Source organism: Hippocampus bargibanti, linkage group LG06, assembly GCF_051943395.1.
Source record: "Hippocampus bargibanti isolate YZ-2025 linkage group LG06, ASM5194339v1, whole genome shotgun sequence".
NCBI classification, from domain to species: domain Eukaryota; kingdom Metazoa; phylum Chordata; class Actinopteri; order Syngnathiformes; family Syngnathidae; genus Hippocampus; species Hippocampus bargibanti.
Window position 1 is genome coordinate 24501523 of NC_142739.1, and position 26500 is coordinate 24528022.

Consider the following 26500-nt stretch of genomic DNA (forward strand, 5'->3'; position numbering starts at 1 on the left):
ACAGTCACAAAATCGTTTTTTCTGCGGGTGAGCAGCAGCAGCCACATGCGCCAGCGTTCACTCAACCTGGAAGTACCTCAAATAGATAGAACGCTAGCTAGCAAATAGATAGCCAGATAGACAGTTAGCTAACTAGCTAGATAGCCATATAGCTAATAAATAGCCAGCTACATAGCTAGCTGGCTAGACAGATAGCAAATAGATGGAAAATTGATAAATAGCCAGCTACGTCGCTAGCTAGCTAGACAGATAGCAAATGGATAAATAGCCAGCTACATAGCTAGCTAGCTAGACAGATAGCAAATAGATAGCAAATTGATAAATAGCTAGCTACATAACTAGCTAGCTAGACAGATAACAAGTATATAGCAAATGGATAAATAGCCAGCTACATAGCTAGCTAGCTAGACAGATAGCAAATGGATAAATAGCCAGCTAGATAGCTAGCTAGCTAGCTGCGAGGACGTTCTTTCCGGCGTTCTTCTTGCGAGCTCTCTTCTTGCTTCTTCACCTGCGGCGGGCCATCTCGCCTTCTTCCCCTTTTCCTTTTATTTTAACTCATCTTACTTGTTTAATAAATGCACTTGGAAATTAAAAAAAAAATCTCAGAAAAAAATGGGGATGTACCTTTATTCATCTCGCATTGGAGAAATGTACATTTCACAGCAGCAAAGTTATGAAAGGAAGAGGAAAGGAAAGAAAGAAGTGCTGGAAAGGGAGCCACTCTCACGGCCCCATCTTGCAGTAAAAAAAAAAACTAAATAACATTCATTCTTCAGCAATTGTTGTAACCTCTTTGTGACATGAAGCAGTTCTAGATGAAAGAGGAGTGGATCAAAGTGTCCTTTTCAGCAGTGGATCAAGGACGTCATGGTGGAATGTGCATATAATGTTTTTTTTCAGAGTTGATTACAAATATAAATATACATATTATTTTTTTTTGTCCCCTTCCTAGCTTCCTACTTGTTCCCCAGTTTCCAAGGCTTGACGGAAGACAATGACACGGAGCGTTTGGGTCTGGATTTTCAAAGGATGCTAAGGATCAACCACATGCTCTACGTTGCCGCACGGTCAGTCCATCCTTGAGGGGGATCTGGGGGGGCGGGGTTCTCTTAGTAATGGGCAAAGTCTCTGTTGTTTATCTGCTCGTCGTCGGATCAGATTTCCTCACCACAAATTTTTCCTCAGGTGTTGGCTTATGTTCCCGATTATACCACTTTGGTTACAGATTGCTGCATTGAAAATGCGAGGGCATGGATGTCCCTCCTTTAACCCACTCCCAAAAAAACAATTCCTATATCCAATTAAATGTTTCAAAGCATTTTTAACTCATTTCGCGCCGTTCACAAATTTATTCGGGAATTGAAGATATGAGCGCCATTCCCGAATCTGTTCGGGTTTTGTTTTTTTTTTCTTGTTTGGGTGCCGATAAAGCGCTGGTCAGACCTCAGGCAATGTTTTTCCCTCCCAAAAGGGGCAGCATTTCCCATTTCTCCATGTTAGCGCTTTGTTCCAGCTTTAGCTGTTGTTAAAGCGCTATATTAATCAATGTGTATGTATTACATTGTATTTTGCACAGACGCCCCCATTTCAAGCTCAGATAACTCCAGACCATTATAATTTAGGAATTAACTCTTTTTTTCTGATAAAAGAAGAGAGTCTAAGGCAGGGGTGTCAAAGTCATTTTTTGCGGCGGGCCACATTGTAGTTATGGTTTCCTCTCGAGGGCCGTTATGAATTTGGGGAACCCATTAGAATGTTTAAATCCCTTCAAATATTACATAAAAGACACATAGCAAATTAATGAATAACTCGTTTTCAAATCTGAAGTCAAGATTAATGACTTTTATTGTGGTTGACATCCAAAAATATGAAATTTTGGCTCAGACTTTAGCAATCATCATGGAATTTAACAAGTTTGATTTGCTTTCGCGGGCCGAAAAAAATGATGTGGTGGGCCGGATTTGGCCCGCGGGCCTTGACTTTGACACCTGTGGTCTAAGGTTTCTAAGGCTGCATTAAATGTTTATGTAGTCCTAAAACTCAATATTCTGTGGGTCCTGGAATTCGAGTGACAATGACAAAAACCCTGGCACTTGAGTGCACACATTTTTGCACATCGTCTGGCAGTGAATGAGTTAAGTTAGTCATGCATTTTTTGTTCAGTTTTTTTTTTGTTTGTTTGTTTTGTTTAACTCATTCACTGCCATACCCGAATTTATTCGGGAATTGAAAAGCGACATGGAGCCCCATTCCCAAATTTGTTCGGGTTTTGTTTTTTTTTCTTGCTGGAGGTTGCCGATAAAGGACTGGTTTTCCCTCCCACAAGGAGGCAGCATTTGCCTTTTGTACAGCCGCCCCATTTTAAGATCAAATGACTCCAGACCAATATAATTTAGGAATTAACTATTTTTTTCTGATGGAAGAAGATAGTCTAAGGTTTCTTATGCTGCATTGAATGTTTATGTAGTCCTAAAACTCAATATTTTGTGGGTCCTGCAATTTGAGTGAAAAACCCTGACCCTGGAGTGGACATGTTTTTGCACATTGTCTGACAGTGAATGAGTTAATTTGTTCCTTGGCCAAACTTGTCACCCACATTGCTCAAATCTGTTTTTTGGATTGAAATAACAGCAACACTTCTAGTGCTTCATTGTTTCACGAAGCATTATCACACGTACGGTAAAGAAAAATCACAACTTCTTATGTGATATTGTTTTACACCACTGCTCTACAAGCATTGCTAATTAGCTCACTGTAATGAGAAGTCATGGTTGTAACGTAATATATTATAAGTGTACTGAACCAGGAGTGTCCTTAACAGCCACCTGACCTTATCTCAAAAACCTTCGTGACTCACCAGGAGTGAGCATATTTTTCAAAATGACAAATTCAGCATGTCTGCTTTGCCATTTTATTTTTGATTATGGAACACTCGGAGAACAGAGAATGTCCCGAAACAGATGAATGAGGAACCTATATTCCGCGCTAAGCTAACAGCTAGCATCTCCTCCCCCTTTCAGGGATCATGTTTTTGCCATCAATCTGGCGGCGTCCTCCAAGCAAATCTTCCCGCAGCAGGTAAGAGCGTTGGCCACGCGTCGTCGCGTGATCCCGCCGCACTTGTTTTCCCGATCAACCGTCAGCGTCAGCATGTCGTTATTCCGTCACGGGAGAATTGAAGTGTTTTCCAATCACGGATCCAATCGGCTCGGGGACCCAGGAAACCGGCCTCATTTGTCAAACATGATTGGACTTAAATAAAACCCCGCAAGCGGCGCGCCAACGCTACGCTACGTCTTTGTGTTGCGATGAGCAAGCAAGATGGATGCCACCACCGATTAGTCCGCCTGATCGCATGCGCACGAGTGCCTAATGTTAGGTAGAACTAATCCATCTCACGACGCCCCTGTCTGAAACGTTATGTGGGCTTTTCAGATTGTGCAAATCTTTTGTCTTTCGTCACACATTTGCTAGCTTAGCTTCACGTTCTCCTTTTCTGTTTGCTGTAGTTCTTATAATTTCAGTTTAGCGTCCTTGTTTTTTTTTTTAATAGACCTTTGTTAGTGCCCTCTTCGCTTCGTCTTAGCGTGGCTTCTTCTCAGTTGAGTTTCTTTGTTTAGCTTCATCTGAGCTCAGCGTTTTGCTAGCACCTTCTCAATTTAATGTATTTTTATCTTTTTACTTTTCGTTTTCTCAGCGGCTTTTTATCTGAGCTTCACCTTTGCGGATTAGCTTAGCTGCCTCTAGCATCTCTTTCGTCAAGTCTGTTTTTTTTTTATCTTAGCTTCGTCTTAGCTTGGCTTCTTCCCAGCTTAGCTACTTCGCTTTTCCCCCTCTCACATTTGACGTGTTGTTTATTTCTCCAGAAGCTGACGTGGAAGACGAAGGATGTGGACAAGTGCACGGTGCGAGGGAAGAACAGCGTATGTATCCCATGCCCCCCCTCGCAAACACGTACTCTCGCGCGCATAAACTGACAACAGATTTAGTTTATTTTTTTTGTCTCCGGCAGGATGAATGTTACAATTATATCAAAGTTTTAGTGCCCCGCAACGATGAGACGCTGTTTGCATGCGGTACTAACGCCTTCAACCCCACGTGCCGCAACTACAAGGTACCACCGCGTCATTCTATGAAGATGAGACTAATAGTCTTTCAAAGAGACTATTGGGTAAAATTTGTGTAAATGTTATGATAGAACAATTTGAAATTGAAACTTTGAATTTACAGTATGTACCAATACTTTGTGTTTTTTGAAGATTAGTAATAATCAACTTAAATTCACCTGTTAAGCAGCATCTTGGAGGTTCATCTTGAAAATCATCAAAAAATACATTTTACTTTTTGGTAGTAGCGTACAGTGATTACCTCAATGTAAACAAGGAATTATAGAGTCAGTTTTTGTCGTATGATGTCACCAGATGTCGACTTTGGAGCAGGACGGCGAGGAGATGGTCGGTCAGGCTCGTTGTCCCTTCGAGTCGCATCATTCCAACGTTGGGCTCTTTGCAGGTGCGTTATGTTGACAAGTGTGCCTGTTTTATCCTGGCAAATCCCAGACTGGTACGAAGAATCGCTCAAAAGAACGCTGCAAAGTACTGCAGACATGAGGTTAAAGGGTATCTTAAATACAGATTCTCCCCAACTTGCAAACGGGATATGTTCCGAACGGTCGTTTGTTAGGTGAATTTGTTCATAAATTGATTCAGTGCTATATTTTGTATGGAATGTATGCTTAGGGCTTATATAAGTATGTTTAAGGTTTATATAAATATGTTGTATAAGTAACCTGTCTTGGTTTAGACTGAAAAATAAACATTTAATAAAATATATTGCTCTATAAAGATATACAGTAAAGTCTCGTTATATCGATATTCTCGGGAGTCGGAAAAAATATCGATATAACCGGACTATCGATATATCCGATCCTGCGGCATGTAAATTTTCTCCTTGCGTTCATAGAAATAGTATCGTAATAAGCAGTACTATCGATATAACCGATATCGATATAACGAGACATTACTGTATATATACAGGTAACATCCGACTTACGTTCCGTTCCGAGCAAACGGACGTTTTTCAAAATGGTCGTAAGTGGAAATCCTTTCAAAATGTTGAATAGAGAGTCGGTGGCTAAATTTCTCGCAAACTCCCCCCTCTGGTGCCTTCACACGGTCGATTGCTGTGCGAAAGTGAAATGCTGGCTGGCTGGGCAAAATTGTCATACACGTTGCTGGCCTGCGAGCGTGTTGGGTTGCCAGGCATAGAATTAAAATTTAAAAATGGAAGTCGTGGTCGTAAGTGTGGGTGATCGTAAATCGAGTTGGTCGTAAGTCGGATGTTACCTGTACACCGGGAGAGAATACAAGAATATGTTACCACAAAAATGTTCGTATGTACTGTTGTTTGGAACTCAAATGTTCGTAAGTAGGGGAGCGTCTGTAACAAGATTGATTTTTGAACGAAGGGATAACCGGGAAAAGTTATCAACACAGTCGCATATCGTGGCCCCAAACTCAGTGTTCCCGGAACAAATGATTTTCCATAGGTTCCCAAAAATATATGCCGCTCTGAATTTGTGAGTAGTGAATCACAAAAAGGTGGTGGAACCCTTTATTTTCATAATGTTGTGTTGTACAGTGGTACCTCTATTTACGAAATTAACAGGTTCTGGAAGAAATTTCTTAACTCAACAAGTTTGGAAGCCAAGACGCGTTTTCCATGTAAATGGATTAATCCGTTCTAAATCCCCCTAAAATCCGATGTAAATCTTCTGCAAAGCATCTTTATTGAAAATGACCTATTTAGAGATGTTGTTAGATTAGATTAGATTAGCCTTTATTAAACTCACACTGGAGAATTTTACCTTTCATAGTAGCAAAGTGATGAAAGGAAGAGGGAAAGAAAAGAAGTACAAAAACAAAATACAGGAGCTGCTGTCAAGGCAGCCACTCTCGCTGCGCCATCTTGTAGTAAAACAAAAACAAAATAAATAATATGACAACACAAAAACACAGTAATTCCTAAGTAGATGCACCACAGAATTATGTTTTGTCTTATCCCCCAGGGGGTGACTTCTACTCAGCCACCATGACCGACTTCTTAGCGAGCGACGCGGTGATTTACCGCAGTTTGGGTGAGAGCCGCCCCGTACTACGAACTGTCAAGTATGATTCAAAATGGCTGCGAGGTAAGCACATATAGTCGCTTTTGTTATTTTGTCCACCGCCATGATCAACGTAGCCATGTGTGTTCTTTCCACAATACCAGAACCTCACTTCCTGCACGCCATTGAGTATGGCAACTTTGTGTACTTCTTCTTCAGCGAGATCGCTGTGGAGTACACGTCACTGGGCAAGGTGAGAGGGAAGCTTACCAAAATTGTCTCGTGGCGTGTCGCATGACCTCGAAAAAAAATGTCTCCACTGCGAGCCTAATAAAGGCAAATCCAAAACACAAATACCCATCCAACAATTTCACCAAGCAATCGAGTGCCATTAACTCATTCACTGCCATTCATAAATGTATTCCGGAATTCAAAATATGACATAAAACGGCATTCCCAAATTTTGGGAGGTTTTGTTTTTTTTGTTTGGGTACCTCGTGCCCGAAGACAGCTGAGATAGGCTCCAGCACCCCCCGCGACCCTAATCAGGAATAAGCGATACGGAAAATGGATGGATGTATGCATGGGTACCTATAAAGCGCTGACCAGACCTCTGGCAATGTATTTCCCTTCCACAAGGAGGCACCATTTCCATTTTTTCATTTTAGCGCTTTGTTCCAGCTTCAGCTGTTGTTAAAGTGCTATATAAACCAATATGAATGTATTGCAACCGCCCCCATTTCAAGCTCAGATAACTCCAGACCCATATCATTTAGGAATTAACTTTTTTTCCTCAGTCCAAGATTTATTATGCTGAATTTAATGTTTATGTCGTCCTTTCTGTTGGTTCTGGAATACAAAAACCCTGGCACTAGAGTGGACACATTTTCACACGTCTGACAGTGAATGAGTTAAGAAGCTAATAATGTTATCTCACTTAACGTGGGTATTCATCATGGTTCAATGTTGTCATTGCAGCAGCATTTAATCACCGATCCATCAAATATTTTTCAGGAGAACTCAATTCCACTAACACGCTGAGCAAATCTTTGCTAACACTGCAGGTCTGCTTACCTCCGGGGCTTTGCCATGATAGTTTTTCAACGTAGTTATAGTGCCATGGAGGTTTGTCCAGCCGAGCTAAAATTTTCACAGGTAGAAGAACTACAAATTTAAGGAGGGATTGTTTAATTTAGCTTGCATAGATAGATCACAGTGGTGCAATATTGAGTGTCTCGCTCACAGACCCATTTTCAGTAGCGACCAGCGAACCAAAAGATGAGTTGGCCATCCAATTTCACACATCGGGCAGCTACACCAGACACATAACTATTTGGAACAAGATATTAAAAAGCGTTTGTCATTAACGTAGCATGTCCTGGCTCTCCGGTGCCCTTTTAGGTGGTTTTCTCCAGAGTGGCGCGTGTGTGTAAGAACGACAACGGCGGTTCGCCTCGGGTTCTGGAGCGCTACTGGACATCTTTCCTGAAGGCCCGTCTCAACTGCTCTGTACCCGGAGACTCCTTCTTTTATTTTGACGTTCTGCAGTCGCTCACTAACGTGCTACAGATCAACCGCCGGCCTGCCGTGCTTGGTGTCTTCACTACACAGGCAAACAGGTCAGTACCAACTCATCCATGTTGTGCCCTCCACCAGGTTTCTCTTTCCAAAAGTTAACAGGCATAGACGGCGTCTTAAATGTGACTTATTTTTCGATTTGCGTCTCTATTTGGTCTCGATGTGCCCTGAGTGATGACCAATTCGGATATCTAATAACAGTGATACCTCAGTTTACGAACTTAATTGGTTCACAGAAAGTGTGTGTAAGGCAAAAAGTTCATCTTCCAAACATTTATTTCCCATAAGAAACCATTAAAAATGACAATAATCCGTTTCAAGGTCCCCATAAAACATAATTTTATACTAAATAAGCCTTAAAACTACACAAAATATATCTTATTTTATGGATAATAAATGTGCTATTGGATTGTAATTAAAGAAATAAACTGTACTGTATAATAGTCGTTTTATTTACCTTTGCGATGGTCGTTGATGTAGTTGCCACTTGATGATGTCTGAGTGAAGTTGCCGTGCTTTCTCGGCGATAATACCCTCACTCACACTGTCCCCTGCTACCTGCTTTTCGTTAATCCAAATCAACAGAAGCTTTTCAACCTCTTCTATATATAGACCGTTGCTTAGACATCACAGAAACACCCTTAGCCACACGTAGCAATGGTCGACTTAGCATACTGGTACTGGGACGCTAAGTCACACAAATGCACACCATATTTTTCAATGATCTCCTTCTTCTGCTCGACCGTAATTTTCTTTTGTCCTCTTTGGCTTACCACTAGCCTGTAGTGGTGTCTTTTTCGGTCCCAAAAAACGAAAAGTACTCCACTCAACAAACCATGTTTGCACTGAGTGCACTCAAAAAAGTGGGTGTGGAAAACTAGTCTGCCAGCCACCGTGGCATTGTTCGACCGTATCGTTTAGTGTTCATCTGCTGAAAACTAGTCCACCGGCCACCGTGGCGCTGTGTGGTTTGGTTCGTCAGCCAAAAACTAGTTTGTATGCCAAGATTATATTCTCGCGAATTTAATGTTTGTAAAGTGAAAGGTTCATGGGCTGAAGCGTTCGTAAGTCAAGGTATCACTGTATTTAAATGGCGACTGGTCTCTCCACTGGTCTCTCTGTGATTTACCTGCAGCATCACTGGCTCGGCCGTGTGCGCTTTCTACATGGACGACATCGAGAGGGCCTTTAGCGGGAAGTTCAAGGAACAGAAGAACAGCGAGGCAGCCTGGACGCCTGTCCCTGATGAGCAAGTCCCCAAACCAAGGTGATGCTACTTCTTAGCTCAGCGTCTTCTACACTTAGCTATTTTGTCATTACCTAGCTTTTCCTTAGTTTAGCATAGTCTCTTCTTACATTAGCTTAGCTTCCCCTATCCATGCTTTGTGTTCGCCCAGGCCCGGCTGCTGCGCCGGCGAAGGTTCAGCTGCCGACCTGAAGTCATCCACCGCTTTCCCCGACGAAATGCTGACATTCATCAAGTCCTACCCGCTCATGGATGAGGCCGTACCCTCGGCCAATAACAGGCCGCTCTTCACCAGGACCACCAGCAGGTACACACAGACCCAGAACAAACCCATGAGTTCTTACGTGTGTATTTCAGGCACTTAAACCATCAATGTGGTTGACAGCACATGACATGTATCTGAATGGGCCAATTTAAAATAACTACCCGATCGTACCAGTTAATGTCATACTCACAATAATCAATGCTTTAAACTAGCACTAAGCTAAAATGGCATATTTTATCGTATTTTTCACACTGTGAGGCACTTTGGGGTAGAAGGCAGACCTTCAATGAATGGTGTATCTACTTTTTTCATATACAGGTAACATCTGACATTACGACCACCCGTACTTGCGACCACGACCTCCATTTTTAAAATTCTCCACCTGGCACTGCAATGCGCTATCAGGCCGGCAACGTATTCCACAATTTTCTCCAGCCAGCCAGCATCTCACTCTCGCACAGCAATCGACTGTGTGATGGCACCAGAGGGGGGAGTTTGAGAGTCATTTAGCCTGCGAGTCTCTATTTAACATTTTGAATGGATTTCAATTTACGACCATTTTGACTTACGACCGTTTGGTCGGAACGGAACTCGATCGTAAGGTGGATGTTACCTGTATAGGGCGCACTGCATTACAAGGCGCATAGAACAGACGTTACAATGGTGGCTGCAGTTATGTCACGCATCCACTAGATGGAGCTGCACTCAAGTGAATACAATACAATATACAGTAAAGTCTCGTTATATCGATATTCAAGGGAGTCCGAAAAAATATCGATATAACCGGGACTATCGATATATCCGACCCTGTTTGCATGTAATTTTTTCCGTGCGTGCATAGAAATAGTATCGATATAACCGGGATATCGATATATCCGATATCGATATAACGAGACTTTACTGTAATACAGCTTTATTTATATTGAGCTTTCATAACCGGTTGCAGCTCAAACAAAGCGCTTTACAGAACTTTTAAAATATTATGTGCAATGATTAGAATTTTCACCCATAAATAAGGTGTATCGCGCTTTGAAAAAAAAAGATACCGGTAATGCTAATAATAGAAAACATGGTAATTCTTCGATTGTTTGTTTTATTGGCGACATTGTTTATTTTTAGTTATATTGTTGATTCAAGGACCCCAATTTGAGACCTATTGCTAAAAAACTCCCTTCAACAGAAATGTAGCCCACTCACCAAAGTCGTTGCAGTGTATTCTGGGTAAACACACCAGTAACTGTAGGGCGGGTGATGGCCTGACATTCGTGAAAGCTTTTAAAAACATACCAAAAGAGCATTAAAAGGCTCTCACTTTTCAGCCTCTCACTTCCAAACATGCAGAAGCTGATATTCAAAGGAGTCGCGATCGATGTCGAGTCCTGGAGCGGAGGCATGGATGGATTAACAGGTGAAGGTGAACGAGGGCGTGCTGGTGAGGCGGGGAGATCAGATGATTGATTTCTTCAAGTTAGCGTGGGAATAATCACAATAACAAGATAACAAGAACAAGCCCAACAGGAACAATCCCCGGAAGAAAAACAATCCCAAAAGTGCGAACGATCTGAAGGAAAAAGGATCGATCCCAAGAGCAATCCTCAAACTCACACTGCAAAGGTCACGAGAGCAAGCCTCAGAATTTACAACAATCACCACAACAGTTTTCAAGACCGGCTTTGCAGACAACTAAAACAATCCCACAATGTTTCCAGGAGTAATGTCTAGTGCTGGAACAAGAACACAAATAACACCAAGAATAACTCATTCACTGCCAGACATGTGCAAAAATGTGTCCACTCCGGTGCCAGGGTTTTTGTCATTGTCACTTAAATTCCAAGACCCACAGAATATTGAGTTGTAGGACTACATAAACATGCAATACAGCGTTAGAAACCTTAGACTCTCTTCTTTCATCAGAAAAAAAGAGTTTATTCCTAAATTATATGTGTCTGGAGTTATCTGAGGTTAAAATGGGGATATATGTTCAAAATAAAATATAATACATATCATGTCTGTGTAAGCTCTCAGTCGTACAGGAGTGGTCCATCGATGAAAAGGTTTCTTCAGCCGTCATCTGTACTTCTTTGAAGGTGTCGGACGTTTCGCTTCTTATCCAAGAGGCTTTTTCAGCAAACTAAAGTCTTTTGCTGGTAGTTTCGGCCCTATATATATCCCTACTGTCCAGACGTGGCGGTGCCAGATGATCTCAGTAACAGGAACAAACCTACTCCTGTTTCATCCACGTTGCTGATGGGGACATTTTTTGTCATGGCAGGTTCAAGCTAACTCAGATCGTAGTGGACACGTCTGCAGGTCCAAACAGGAACTTCACAGTGATCTTTTTGGGTTCGGAGGACGGCCGAGTTCTGAAAGTTCTCACCAGCACGGATGGAAATAATCAGACGCTAAGCACCACGCTCCTGGAGGACATCAGTGTCTACAACCATAATAGGTAACAACCATCTGTGCGACTGTGCTTTGAGTGTCTCTTCACTTCCTGTCTTACAAAATTTTCATAGCTTCAATATTATCATTATTTTACACTTCTGTTATTATAAAGAAAAATGTAGCTAAAATATTAAAGTCTGAACCAGCTACAGCGGGTCATTCTATACAATACAATACAATACAATACATATTGATCTATATAAGGCTTTAGCTGAAGCTGTAACAAAGGGCTTAACATGGACAACTGTCATGTACAGGAAATAAAGCAGTCACAAAGATAGTAAAAAAACACCAGGGAGTGAAACCAAGTGTTTTGACCCAAGTGTTCACTGGCATTTCATTCCAGAGAGTGGGACTAACAATGGAAAATCCCCTCTGAGCCTCCGTTTAGATTTTTCTGGCACATCTAGTAATGTCTGGTCAGGAGACCTGAGGCGCGGCAGAGGTAAGGAGGAGCGAGGCCATTTAAAGATTTGAAGACAAATAATAAAATCTTGAAAAGAAATGTATAGGGAGCCAGTAAAGGGATGTCATAGGTGGAGTTATATGCTCCCTCTTATGGGTACCTGTCAAAAGACGAGCAGCAGCATTCTGGACCAGCTGAAGACACTTCATGGAGGATTGGCAGACTGCAAAGTAAAGCGCATTACAGTAATTGAGCCAAGATGTGACAAAAGCATGAATTATTATTATTATTAGTAGTAGTAGTATTATTAGTAGTAGTAGTAGTATTATTATTAGTAGTAGTAGTATTATCTTGTTTTAGTGTAGTTTGTTCAGTCTTTTTGCTGTGTCATCTCCCAGGTGCAACGTGAGGGGTGAGGCGCGTCGGGTTTTGGCAATGGAACTCGATCGAGACCACCACGCCCTCTTCGTGGCCTTCTCCGGGTGCATCATCCGCGTACCCCTCAGCCGCTGCGACGACTACAGCGATTGCAAGACGTGAGTGACATCCCGTCGTGTCCCTGTTACTGTTGCCGATCGGAAAATAGTCATGAGTGGAAAAGACTAAATAACAATGCTGAATAGAATTAGAATCAGAATCATCTTTATTGGCCAAGTATGTAGAACACACAAGGAATTTGTCTCCGGTTGAACACGCTGCTCTAGTATCAATACAGAAAAATTGCATAGAGGCACTATACAGTTATATTTGGATTACTGTTTAGAGAGTTAATGGCGATGGGGGAAGAAGCTGTTTAAATAGCTGTTTTTATTTTTTGTGATTGTATTTTATTTATTATAATACCCATGCTTGTCTATTATGGGTTAAAGGACAACCGACATCTCCGGACAAGTTGTGTCCATAATTTGTAAAATGGATTCAAATGACTTCTACTGAGCGTATTTTACAAAGATTCCACCACATACAGCTATATTTTACGTTGTAAGACTCGTGCTGAATATTCAGGAAGTCTTGTTCTTGAGTTGGTGACGAGTCCGTACGTGACGTCACTAAAGAACCTCCCTTGACCGTAAAAAAGACACATTGTCGCGGTCCTTCCATCACGTCAATGTATTTTGCTGTACATGTTGGTCTGGGGACATCGTGTTGCACCCAAAAGCCGCCAGAAGGCCAGAAGAGGGCGTCCAAGCGCCATACAAGGAATTTATCAGCCTGTGGAAACGGAGGTGGCCACAGGATTTCGCCATTTTGTGCCTCTTTTTTGGGTGAGAGATTTTCCCCCAATGTTGCCTCAAAATGTGCACAAATAAATTCTTTAATCGATTGCAAACATGTATGCTTTCCTCTTCAGAACTATTTGAATCATATTCATAACTGGATGTGTAACAAGAAAGCATCTCCGAATCTGAAGCCATTGTTTTGATTCACTAGCAATGCAAGACGTCTTGGCGTGACGTCACGAACTGGGGGCGGGACTTTCTGAAAATCCCAATTCGCAGCCCATTTTTTTGCAGATTTTGGACACTTTAAGTCATTTTTATTGGTGTTTTGCATTTGACTAAAAATATCATACTGCGTGTTTTGGGTATTTTAGATGCTATAAAACGTTTTTCTGGTGTCAGTTAAAAAACAAAAAAGTGACGTCGGTTGTCCTTTAAGTAATTTATATTATATGCTTGTCTGTGACTGTAAAGTGTCATTGAGAGCTTTCAAAGACGCTTAAAATAAAATGTATTATTATTATTATTATTATTACAAAGAAAACAGATGATTCCTTGACAACAGCCAACAACAAAGCATTTTTTTGCAGAACGTTTTTTGGCGGAGCGGGAAAGTCAAACACAATTAATTTTATTTTAAAATCTGATCAGGAAGCGATTCAATTCCGATCTTTGTTTTTGTTTCTCTTTGCTCCTTTCCACGTTCTCAGCGTCACTTTCTATTTTGGGGAAGGAATGTTCAACTCAGTCACCCCCTATGAGCCCCTTTTTATCCCCCCACACTCCTCCTACCTCCCCACTCCGAGTATGTAAGGGGAAAAATAAGTTTGCCCCTCCTTCCTGGGAATTGATAAAGTCCCATTGCATGCAAACGTCTCGGCAGTGCTCACACTTTCACTGCGAGATTGGATCCAGCTGATTGACCAGAAGCCAGTGTTGGAGGATGTATAGGTGGGGGAGTACAGAGGGGGGTGATAATGGGGTGTTTTTGGATGGGATTCAGGGGGAGGGTAAAATGCATGGAAGCGAGTCATACTTAAGATCCGCAAGCGCTGACTGTAGAGCTAAGACACGTGTCATTTACTCCTTAAATGTCCATTGAGACTACCGCGTTTTACTCAGCCTTGCACGTACCATATATGGACAAAAAATAAAGAGTAATACACACAACACATTCAGTAAATACAGTGAGTTCCAGTCGATTTAAATCAAAGTCAAAGCAGCTTTATTGTCAAATATGCTAATATGCATGACATACAGCACAGATGAAATTACTGTCCTCTCGGACCCAGCATGCAAGGCACTTATGACTTGAACAAACATAATAAACACGAAAACGCCAATTTGCCAGGAGAGAGAGGGGAGCCGCTGCATGTTCACGCGCCGCCATCTTAGGAAAAACAAAAAAATAACAAATAATATCACAACAAAGACATAGAGAGTCATTCATTCTTCAGGACTTGCTGTACCCTCTTTGTGATGACATGAAGCAGTTCTATATGAAAGAGGAGAGGTTCAAAGCATCCTTTTTAGCAGTGGATCAGGGGCATCATGGTGGAATGTGCACGTCTACTACAAGTTAAATGTTGAAAGCAAACCCAAACCTGTAGCATCTATTGATGAAAAAACATTGTCTCACATCTCCTGTCCCACATAAATCCGCTTCAATTCCAAGCCGCGACAGTTGCACATACGCATCGGCGCTCTGCGCTGACGCTCCTTTCTTCTTATCGCGGGCTCCTCAAGCCATGCGTCCATCCAACAGCAGACTGTCCAACAGCACCGACCTTTCTGCTGAACAAAGTGGGGCTGTGAAGATGTGTGTAAATGCAGTTCAAGTTAACAAAACACTGAAACAAACAAACCAAATAACTTCATTTTGTTAGCTTATTGCTAATATACAATTATGTGAAATGCCATAGACAGGCTAATAGGAATTTGAAAATGTACTCAGGGAGTCATCAGCATTTACCAGTTGTTACTTCAATGCATACAGAGCAGCAATGTGTATATTCATAACCATAAATTTGCTACATTCTTTTGGGAATGACTCCTATTTCCCACGTTTTAATTGTGGACCTTCTTTGCCTTTTTTTATTGCTCTTAACTCATTCGCTGCCATTCTCGGATTTATTTAGGAATTGAAAAGTGTGATGTAGAGTTCCATTCGTGCTGTAAAATAGTTAAAAAGTGATTTTAAAGGACAAACGACACCTCCGGGCAATTTGTGTCCATAATTTGTAAAATTGCTTCAAATGGCTTCTACTGAGCGCATTTTACAAAGATTCCACCGCATACAGCTATATTTTACGTTTTAAGACTCGCACTGAATATTCATGAAGTCTTGTTTTCGAGTTGACGACGATGCCCTATGTGACGTCACGGAGGGAACGCCCCTGACCGAGAAAGTGAAACACAATGCATTTTGGGTCCTTTTTTTCATCTGAAAACTCAGTGTTGATTGCGAAATTAGAAGGAAAACTACATGAATAACGCAATGATGAATCGTTGTGTGTCGCAGCCAATTGAGGTAACACGCATAAAGAAGGTGTAATTCCCAGCAGACAAATCAGCCCATTTCCAACGGAGCTTGTGCGCCATCTTGTGCATTTTCTGGGCGCTACAATGGAGTCTTGATGGCTCGAATTGATACGGAAGGACTTCTTTAATCGATTGCAAACATTTATGCTTTCCTCTTCAGAACTATTTGAATCATTCATAACTGGATGAGTAAAAAGAAAGCATCTTCTCCGAATCTGAACTCTCTGGAGCCATTGTTTTGATTCTGGAGCAAGGCAGTGTGTGACCAATAGTGACGTCACGAACAATGGGGCGGGACTTTCTGAATCTCCCCAATTTTCGAGCTCATTTTGTGGCAGTTTTGGGACACTAAGTCATTTTTATTGGCGTTTTGCATTTGACTAAAAATATCAGCCTGTGTGTTTTGTGTATTTCAAATGCTATAAAACGCTTTTCTGATGTCAGTTAGGAAACAAAAAAATGGTGTCGGTTGTCCTTTAAAATTTGTTTTCTAGACTTGGTATGGATTAAACATTTTTACATTGATTATAATAGAAAGTGGTGTTTCGGTTTTCAAACAAATCGTTTTTTGAACAGGTTTCTGGAACAGATTATGGTCAAAAACCAAGGTATCACTGTATTTAACTCATTCACTGCCATTCACACATTTATTCGGGAATTGAAAATATGATCTAGAGCGCCATTCCCGAATTTTTTCGGGTTTTGGTTTTTGTTGCGGGGGGTGCAGACAAAGCACTGGTCAGACCTCTAGCAATGTTTTTCCCTTCCATGAGGGGGCAGCATTTGCCTTTTGTCCATGTTAGCGCTTTGCATCAGCATCAGCTGTTGTTAAAGCGCTATGCAAATCAATATGTATTGTATTGTATTTTGTACAGCTGCCCCCATTTCAAGCTCATATAACGACAGACCCATATAACTTGGGAATTAACTCTTGTTTTCCTGATGAAAGAAGAGAGTTTAAGGTTTCTTACGCTGAATTGAATGTTTATGTAGTCCTAAAACGCAATATTCTCTGGGTCCTGGAATTTGAGTGAAAATGACAAAAACCCTGGCACTGGAATGGACACATTTTTGCACATCGTCTGACGGTGAATGAGTGAATATACGTTGCATCCCTACTGGGAGACCTGTGTGCTACCTGCAAAGTTGACTTGAAAATATACATAGGCCCTAACGGAGCCACAAAGGACGAACTGTGCGTTCGCAGAAGGAACAACGAAGACTCAAATATGTAAAAATGAAATTTACGGTCATTTCTCTTGCCTTGCAGACGTTGCCTATCCTCGAGGGACCCGTACTGCGTGTGGATAAAGACTGGAAAGTGTGTCGCCACCGCACCGGGATTCAAGTAAGTCTCTATAACGTGTCGTCGCCGTTAAGATGTCACAATGACATCGTCGAAAACAAGACGTGGTTAGCAGATAGTTGAAAAAGGCGGGACTAAGAGCTGTTGAGTGACAGGCAAAGGACATGCTTGTGTGTTTGCTACCCTACTGAATTTTCCACTTCATTTCTCAGAAGGCCCCCTTTTTGGAATGGAAAGAGACGAACATTCTGATCCTACATTCCCGAGAAGTTCGCTGAGGTTTTTGATTTACGGGCCGCCGTCCAATGTGCGAGCAGTTAGGAGTGTGGTAGAACCGGGGCCAGAATCTTCATTCCGCAATCCAGAGCAAAAGATCAAGAAAACAAAAAGAGGGTTGAAATTTTGGGAACGTCGGAAAAAATCAGCAAAGACGACGATATGAATTTGATCAGGACATCTGTTTTGGATCGTTTTTTCATTCTTGCCGCTTGTGAGATCCTCAGACAGAGGAGGCGTCCGTCACGTTCTAGTAAATAGATGGATGGAATCCATTTGTTTAATTGTTTGAACTTATTTTCAAATTGTTCCTGAAGGCAAAACCTTTTGGAGATCGGTTCAGATACAGATCGCTTCATAACTTCATCTCATGCGACAAATTCGTTTTGATAGGTTCAAACAATTCCACATGACCATTTTTTTTGTTGTTGTGACGATTGAAAAATACAAAAAGACACCTTAGCCTAGCTTAAATCCCTCCATTTCATCGGGCTATCTATCTATCCATCTATCTATCCATCTATCCATCTATCTATCTATCTATCTATCTATCTATCTATCTATCTATCTATCTATCTATCTATCTATCTATCTATCTAGCTATCTATCTAGCTAGCTAGCTAGCTAGCTAGCTATCCAGCTAGCTAGCTATCCAGATAGATTGATAGCTGGAGCTAGCGTGCACTCTGTACAGCTAGATAGCTAGATAGATACCGAGCTAGCTATCTGTCTAGATTGCTAGCTCGCTCTATCTATTTATTTTTTTGTGTTTGTTTGTTTAGTTTTCTGTTTATTCATTTATTTATCTGGGTGTTTATTTTGTGATATAGTTATTTGTTTGTTTGGTTGGTTGTTTATTTATTTTGGAGGTGATGTCCTCAGATACCTAAACGTAACATGTGGTATGACTCGGGTAATGTTATGTGAAATCGGTGACGCACCTCAAGTGACATCACATCATGTGACCGAGGTGACATGATTTGCAGCATATTGTGACACAGCTAGAAATATTTAACATGTGGCAGCACGGGACATGGGACGCAGGTGTCATCTTGTCAAAGTCAGTTTCCTGAGAAGAGGCGCTCATGTTTACCACGCAAGCTTGATGACAGCTTCTATTGTTTTATTTCGCCTCTTCTTTTTTTTTCAAAGATGTCACACCGAGAGGGAGAAAAACTCAAATGCTTTATTTTTTTGTGAAGGAGGGCGAGCAGGTTGTTGCGATATCAAGATGTGACCGTGACGAAATCTCATCTTTGTCGTGTTCCGCACACGCTGTTCTCATTCACAGCACCTAACAAAAAAAAAAAAGTTTTTTTTTCTTTCCCAGAAACTTTTACCTTGTAGCAGCAGGAACTTTCAACAACAACAACAAAAGACAATGCGTCCTGGTGTCGTGCTTTGGTTTTCATTCCCTACTGGGATGAAATGTGATTTTAGCTGAGCTCATATGATACTAATGAGACCTAAGACGTGTGACATTGCAATCTAACAGGTGACTTTGGTTGTATAATGTAACACGAACATGATTCTTGGCATCATGTGTCATATGCAGACATCCCATGAGGCATCCTGTAACTCATTCACTGCAAGACAATGTGCAAATATATGTCCACTCCAGTGCCAGGGTTTTTGTCATTTTTACTCAAATTGCAGGACCCACAGAATATTGAGTTTTTGGACTATTGATGAACAGATTTCTTCAGCCGTCATCTTTGAAATTGTTGGACGTTTCGCTTCTCATCCGAGAAGCAAAACGTCCGACACCTTCAAAGAAGTGCAGATGATGGCTTAAGAAACCTTTTCATCGATGGACCACTCCTGTACGACTGTATTTTTATTTATTTATTTATTTACTCATGTATTTATATATTTGTGTTTATAAATTATTATTACTCACTGCCAGACGTGCAAAAATGTGTCTACTCCAGTGCCAGGGGTTTTGTCATTGTCACTCGATTTCCAGGACCCACAGAAGATTGAGTTTTAGGACTACATAAACATTCAATTCAGTGTAAGAAACCATAGACTCTCTTTTTTCATCAGAAGAAACAGTTAATTCCTAAATTATATGTGTGTGGAGTTATCTGATCTTAAAATGCGGGCAGCTGTACAAAAGGGAGGGAAAATCATGGCCAGAGGTCTGACCGAAGCTTGAAACGCACCCCCCAGCAAGAAAAAAAACACTAAATCTGGGAATGGCAGTGAATGAGTTCAGCATCTTTGAGCGCTGCATTTATTATTTATAATGTCACATGACTTACACGTATGACATGAGCGACATATGACAGGTGGCATCCTGGAAAATATCTTACATGTGACACACCGTAGGTGTTAGCTAGCGTCACAGATGCCACATGAGACATCACATGCGATGTGGGTGACCAGACACGGGCGGCGGCATCTCACACAGGTGACACGTGGCAACATTTAAGCATCTTTGAGCACCGACACAGCAGTTGTCACATGACTTGAGTGGTACCATGTGACTTCCAACATCATGTGAACTGACATCATAGCATCACATGACATAACTTGGTCTTATTTCACGTGGTATGCTAGTTGCTGGGCAGCCCGGTAGTCAAGTGGTTAGCACAGTGCAGTGGTCGTGAGTTCAAGACCTGGTCCGGCCTCCCTGTGTGGGGTTTGCATGTTCTGCCCGGACCCACGTGGGTTTTCTGCGGGTCCTCCGGTTTCCTCCCACATTCCACAAACGTGGATGGCAGGCTGATTGAACACTCAAAATTGTCTCTGTGTCATTGAGAGAGCCCTGTGATTGGCTGGCAACTAATTCAGGGTGTCCCCCGCCTAGTGCCCGAAGTCACCTGGGATAGTCTCTAGCACCCCCCGTGACCCTATTGAGGATAAAGCGGTCTGGAAAATGGATGAACGGATAGGTGGATGCTAATTGCTAATACTAATTTTCTTTGTGTATGCACCCAGAAGCGCCTTTGAGCAAGACGTGGAGAACGCCGCTCCTCTCCGCCCGAACGCCTGTCACGGTGAGTCCACCACGTTGTCTTCTCACAACATAAACAAAGAAGGCTCGAATCTATCGCCTCCTGTACTATCTCTCATGCTAGCTAGTTAGCACGTACTTGTCTACTGCACCGATGTTGATCTCCTCGTTGAATCCGGGAGTTTATCTTTTTAATTGAGTGAAGCTGACAGACAATCAGTTTGTCGTCAGTCGGCCGTGAAGACAAGATGCTAATTATTCCGTCCGGTGCTCGCACACGTTAAAAAAAAAAAAAACGTGAACAATGTCGGTTTCCTCTGGCAGCTAAAGAGAAAAACAAATGTCAGTCATGCCAGGTTCGCCCCCCCTCCAAATATAAACATTACCATGAAACATTAGCATGTTCCAGTCGTGTCGGGAGAATGCAGAAGAAAATTTATTCCTAACCCCTCCTCTGATCCCCCTCTAGGAAGTGCTTTTAATCTTCCCCGGTTTGGTGAGACGTTTCACGGTTGCCGTTTTTAACCGCTCGTTTGCATAACGCAGACAGCAACAACAAAGGCGACAGACAGCAAGGATATCTCATTGGAGATTAATCACAGTCCAGACGAGGGAATCCTTGACAGGAAAATGTAATTCCAAATATTTTCTTTTGTTTTCCATCTTCAGATATCCCGGCGACCACTCGCAAGCATAACACACCTCTGGACTCGTCATACGGTCAGTTCACACATTTCCCCCCAACCCCCATACTACTTTCTGTCCACAAATGACCACTTGCACCTCTGAATGCCGCCCGGAAGCTTCCGGACTCTTTCATTCAGGCTGTTCGATGACAGCTTAAACATGGCGGCCTTTGTCTTTAATGGTCTTTATCCCGGGGGGAATGCCATCCCTGTCATGTCTCATTTGGCTCACCATCGCCTGTGGCGTGCTGGGAATGAGGTACCGGGACACGGCCGAGCTGGCCGGCACTCCGATACAACCCAGGAGGCCCTGAAGGGGAAAAAAAAGTGTGAACGTTTGTCACCGCCTGCCTTGGCAGACGCTAAGCCACTCTGTGGGCATCCATTTTGTATCTCTCGACTGACCGCCAACAAGACTGAATGGCCGCTAACGCTACTGACCTCTGTAACACGACTGACTCACCGAGCACAAGTGTGGCTAACCGCTAACACAACTGAACAGAACATGACTGGTTGACGGGTAACATGATTGACTGCTAACACGGCTGACTCATTAGGACAACTGGCTAACTACTAACCCAACTGAAGACTAGTACAGACGATCCTCAATTTTTGATCAAGTTACGTTCCGAACGGTCGTTCGTCAGGTGAATTTGTTCGTAAGTTGCTTCAGTGCTATGAAGACTAGTACAGACGCTCCCCAACTTACGAACAAGATACGTTCCGAATGGTCGCTCGTAAGGTGAATTTGTTCGTAAGTTGCTTCAGTGCTATTTTTTTGTACGCAATGTATGTTTAAGGCTTATATAAGTATGTTGAAGGTTTATATAAGTATGTTGAAGGTTTATATAAGTATGTTGAAGGTTTATATAAGTATGTTTAAGGATTGTATCAGTAACCTGTATTGGTTTGTACCGAAAAATAAACATTTAATAAAATGTGCTCTTTAAAGGTATATACATGTACAACTGGAGAGAATACTACATGTTACGACAAAAATGTTCGTATGTATCGTTGTTTGTAACTCTCATCTTTGTAACTGGCGAAGTGTCTGTACTCCCATCAAACAACTAACCGCTATTACAACTCTTAAGACCACTTACTAATTACTAACTCACTAAACGTCAACACGATTGACCGCTAACACAATTATCCAATAACACGACAGATTGCTAGCAGGACAGACAACTAAAACAACTAAACGCCACTCTTTGACCGTTAAACGGATTGACCGACCGCTAACAAGACTGACCTCAAACAAAGGCGACTGACCGTGAACGTGGCTTGACTGCTAACAGCTAACTTCTAACATGGCTGATTGACGACTGACATGACTGACTGTAACCTACACGTGACTGACCAAAGACCACTCAATGACCGACTAAATGACCACTAACAAAGCTTATCAGGGGCACAACTTATTAGCAAACCACCAAACCGAACCAACCAATCATCCAACAAAATAACAGACGACCTACCAAATTGACGAACCGCTAATGCGACTGACTGAGTGACTGTCTGTCTGTCTGACTGACTGACTGACTACTAATAAAACCCAAGATGTTTTTGGAATGACCAATTTGTAGTTCTGTACCGAATGTGTCAGTCTCGGTTGTCGGTGTTCTCAATGAGTATTGTAATGAAATAACTACCATAACTTCACTTCCTTGGGAGTGGGCGGGGGGGCGGAGTAAGCACAAAGCTGATGACTCTTAGTTGAGTATTTGATAACCGGATGCACTCTCATGCTTTCCAATCTTTTGTCCGGTGAAATATTTATCACACTAACAAAGCTGATGCATCGCTAAGCCCCGGACGCCATCTTTCTTCCACTTCCTGTCATCTCAACAATGGTTGCCCGCGGGGAGAAAGGCGGACGATAAACACCCGCCGGCATATCCAATCATATTATCCTCCATCTTTTGCGTTGTAGCCATAGAAACAAAAACTTTCACAATAAATCAAAGAGAGAGGACAGATGGTGACGTGGCAGGGCGCCGTCATCTGGCACGCCACCGGGAAAATGACAAACGGAGGCTATTTTTCCTCCCTTTTAGGGCCATTTAGCATGCTGCTAACAGGAGGGCGCTAATGATGCTATCAAGCATATACTGTGTCAGCAGGATGATATGTCTGCCAATTGATAAACATTCCACGCGCCATCATTTAACTTCCTTTCAGAAACTTAGTGCGAGTGTGACAGACCACCGACACAACTGATGTACCGGTTAGCAAGATAGTGGTAGTTGTGGACCCCCCCCCCCCCCCCCCCCCCCCCCAAAAAAAAAAAAAGCACGCAAGTGGGAGGAGCAGGGTTGATTTGACAAATTGTATTAAATAAAGTCAGCAGAAACAAAATCTCAAACAATAAAGTCATCGGAACAAAAAGGTCCAAAGTGGCAAACAAAACCATGAGTAAAACATGACAAGACAAAACTGACAAGGTCAAACAAACAATGACAACTAATAGCTAACACGACTGACTCAAGCAGCCGACCACTCTTGAAACTGATAGCTAACATGACAGATGAAAATGACCGACTGCTAACACACGCCAATACAACTAACCACTCGCATGACAAACACAATCTGCTATACAAATCAATCATTCACACATTAAACATTCTACTCATTGTAGTTTAGCTTTCTGTCAGTTAGCGACGTCGCTAACGTGAGCCTTTCAACACCTGTGTCACCAATGCAAATTTTTAGATTTTTTTTCTTCTAATCATCACGTCAATCATCCATTCTTGATTGACAGATGACTGCTCACGTTTCACAATGAGGCGTGCGCTGCAGTGATTTTTTTTTTTTCCTTCCCAATCCAGAAGTTGATTGACCGGTCACTAATCAATCACTGTGTTACCCCTCCCCCTCCTCTTCCTTCCTTCCGATGCAACCACAGGGAAGGCCATACCTACAAGTGCCGGCCCATCCAATCATAAGGAGGCAGGTGACCCTGAAAGAGGTCCAGGTCCAGAGGGCCCTCCCTACGAGGGGGATCAAGGGTCACCTGACTCGGAGCCAATCATTGTGGAGATGGAGGGTAAGGGGGAGGAGCTTGTGTCTTCCTTGCACTGCAACCTCTTAAGGATTTGCGCTGCTAGGTCCAATATAGCTGACTAACAAAAGTGACTGCTAACGCAAGTGACCGCTAATGCAAGTGACTACTAACAGGGCTAACGAACATAACTAACTGACTAAACAGAAGACCAACGCAACAAAATAACCACAAATTAATCAACCGCTAACATGACAACAGTAAGAGAGAGCTAATCAGAAATCTCCTCGCCGTGTACGCAGCAATTTAGCGTTAGCTTGCTAACCATTGCGCTAACAGCACAAACCACAACAACACACTAAGCCCAAGTTATCTTCTTGGTAGATGGAGGTCATAAGAACGGGTTTTGGAGGATTTAGCAGGGTGGATAGATGTTAAGGAAGTGGTTTTCCTCGACAACCACCTCACCTTCTCGCTGACGGGAGCTGTCAGAGCAGCGTAAATCCTCGTCAAAGGGCATCGAGATGTGCAGCACATACAATGAGGAAAAGAAATAAAACGACAAGGAAGAAGAATTGTCTCTCACGCGCGTCCACATACACACATCTTTGACCGTGTTAGCATCTAAGTATTGTTACCATTAGCATTGTGATTTTTATTATGGTGAAAGAAGGTTACGTTCTTCATCAAGTGTTTAATGCTGAGGAAACCGGACACTCCATTCCATCAAGTTTTTGTACTTTACAGTTTATTTCTTTAATCATAATACTATAGCACATTTATTATACATAAAATAAGGTCTATTTTGTGTAGATTTAAGGCTTAGAAAATTAGAAAGTAGAAAATTATGTTTTATGGGGACCTGGGAATGGATTATTCTCATTTTAATGATTTCCTATGGGAAATTAATTTTGGGATACACACTTTTCGCCTTACACACTCTGTCTGGGAACCAATTAAGTTCATAAGCCAAGGTCTCACTGTAACTCAAATAGATAGAAAGCTAACTACCCAGCTAATAGATAGCTACTACTATAATACATTGTATTTGTTAGCGCCTTTCAAAACTCTCAAGGACATAGCTAATAGATAACTAGCTAGCTAGATAGCAAATAGCTAGCTAGCTTTATGTGGGAGAGGAGTTGTGAGACAATCTCTTTTCCTCAATGGATGCTCCAGCTGCGTGTTTGCTTTCAACATTTCGCTTGTAGTAGACGTGCACATTCCACCATGCCGTTCCTGATCCACTGCTGAAAAGGACGCTTTGATCATCTCCTCTTTCATCTAGAACTGCTTGTCAATGTTTTCTTGTTTACAAAACCATAGCAATCAACTATCCGGCTAAATTTTGTTGTACTGCAGAGACTAAAAGTCCAGAGAAGTTTGCTATTTGTTCCCAGCAGATGGCCTTCCGACAAAGAAATACTTGTAGAATATTTCATCTTATCTATAAATATTTATAAGTTGAGCGGGTCATAACGTGCACCGCGCAGAAGCGCTGACTTCAGTCTTTAATATGCAAATGTCCATATGGAGTGGATTTCTATTAAATATGACCAATCAGCAATGACGGAACTAGGTCACACTACACCAAAACAACACGGAATATTTGAAGATGTGAGATTTTTTTTATTCAGAAGCCAGCATACTTTGACTTTGAATAACACTGCTGATGATGAGATGTCTCTGTGTTATGTGACCATCAGGCATAGTCAAGAAAATGATCCCAAACACTACACAATATAAGTTTTTTTAAGGATTGTATTGGTCTTTGATTAATCTTGCAGTGGAGACATTTACATTTCACAGTAGCAAAATTATGAAAGGAAGAAGTAAAAAAACAAAATACAGGAGCTGCTGTAAAGGCAGCCACTGTTTCCATGTTGAAGTCATAAGAACAAAAATCTAAATAACAAATAATATAGCAACAAAGACCCAGACAGTCATTCAATCTTAAACACTTTCCTCACCCTCGTTGTTTCATGAAGCAGTTCTAGATGAAAGAGGAGAGGATCAAAATGTCCTTTGCACCAGTGGATCAGGGACGTCATGGTGGAATGTGCATGTCTTGCTACGAGCTAAATGTTGAAAGCAAACGTGAAGCTGTAGCATCCATTGACAAAAAGTCTTACGCCTCCTGTCACACGTAAATCCGCTTCAATTCCAAGCCGCGGCAGTTGCACATCAAAAACAGTGCTGCCATATTGGTGGTTGAAAAACAAAATATGGAGCTGCTGTAAAGGCAGCCACTCTCGCTGTGCCATCTTGAAGTCAAAAAAACAAAATATGACAACACAAAGACAGTCATTCAATATTAAGCACTTTCTGCAACATCTTTGTTGCATGAAGCAGTTCTAGATGAAAGAGGAGAGGATGAAAATGTCCTTTTCACCAGTGGATCAGGGACGTCATGCTACAAAGTAAATGTTGAAAGCAAACACAAAGCTGTAGCATCCAATGAC

General features: G+C 41.9%; 1 protein-coding gene across 2 annotated transcripts in view; it reads left to right on the top strand.

Annotated features, from left to right (window-relative positions):
* The window catches only part of sema6cb (semaphorin 6Cb), a 124999-nt gene that overhangs the window by 88732 nt on the left and 9767 nt on the right, over positions 1-26500 (top strand). The window contains exons 5-20 of one of the 2 annotated variants that reach the window (XM_088998845.1): positions 956-1070; positions 3024-3081; positions 3870-3926; positions 4016-4117; positions 4425-4515; positions 6071-6193; positions 6274-6362; positions 7511-7728; positions 8823-8954; positions 9085-9240; positions 11471-11647; positions 12448-12585; positions 17081-17158; positions 20336-20394; positions 21021-21071; positions 23943-24083. In XM_088998845.1, coding sequence (XP_088854971.1) covers positions 956-1070; positions 3024-3081; positions 3870-3926; positions 4016-4117; positions 4425-4515; positions 6071-6193; positions 6274-6362; positions 7511-7728; positions 8823-8954; positions 9085-9240; positions 11471-11647; positions 12448-12585; positions 17081-17158; positions 20336-20394; positions 21021-21071; positions 23943-24083 — 1785 coding nt within the window. The remainder of the gene's footprint in view (positions 1-955; positions 1071-3023; positions 3082-3869; positions 3927-4015; positions 4118-4424; positions 4516-6070; positions 6194-6273; positions 6363-7510; positions 7729-8822; positions 8955-9084; positions 9241-11470; positions 11648-12447; positions 12586-17080; positions 17159-20335; positions 20395-21020; positions 21072-23942; positions 24084-26500) is intronic. The other variant, XM_088998846.1, reaches the window with a different exon arrangement.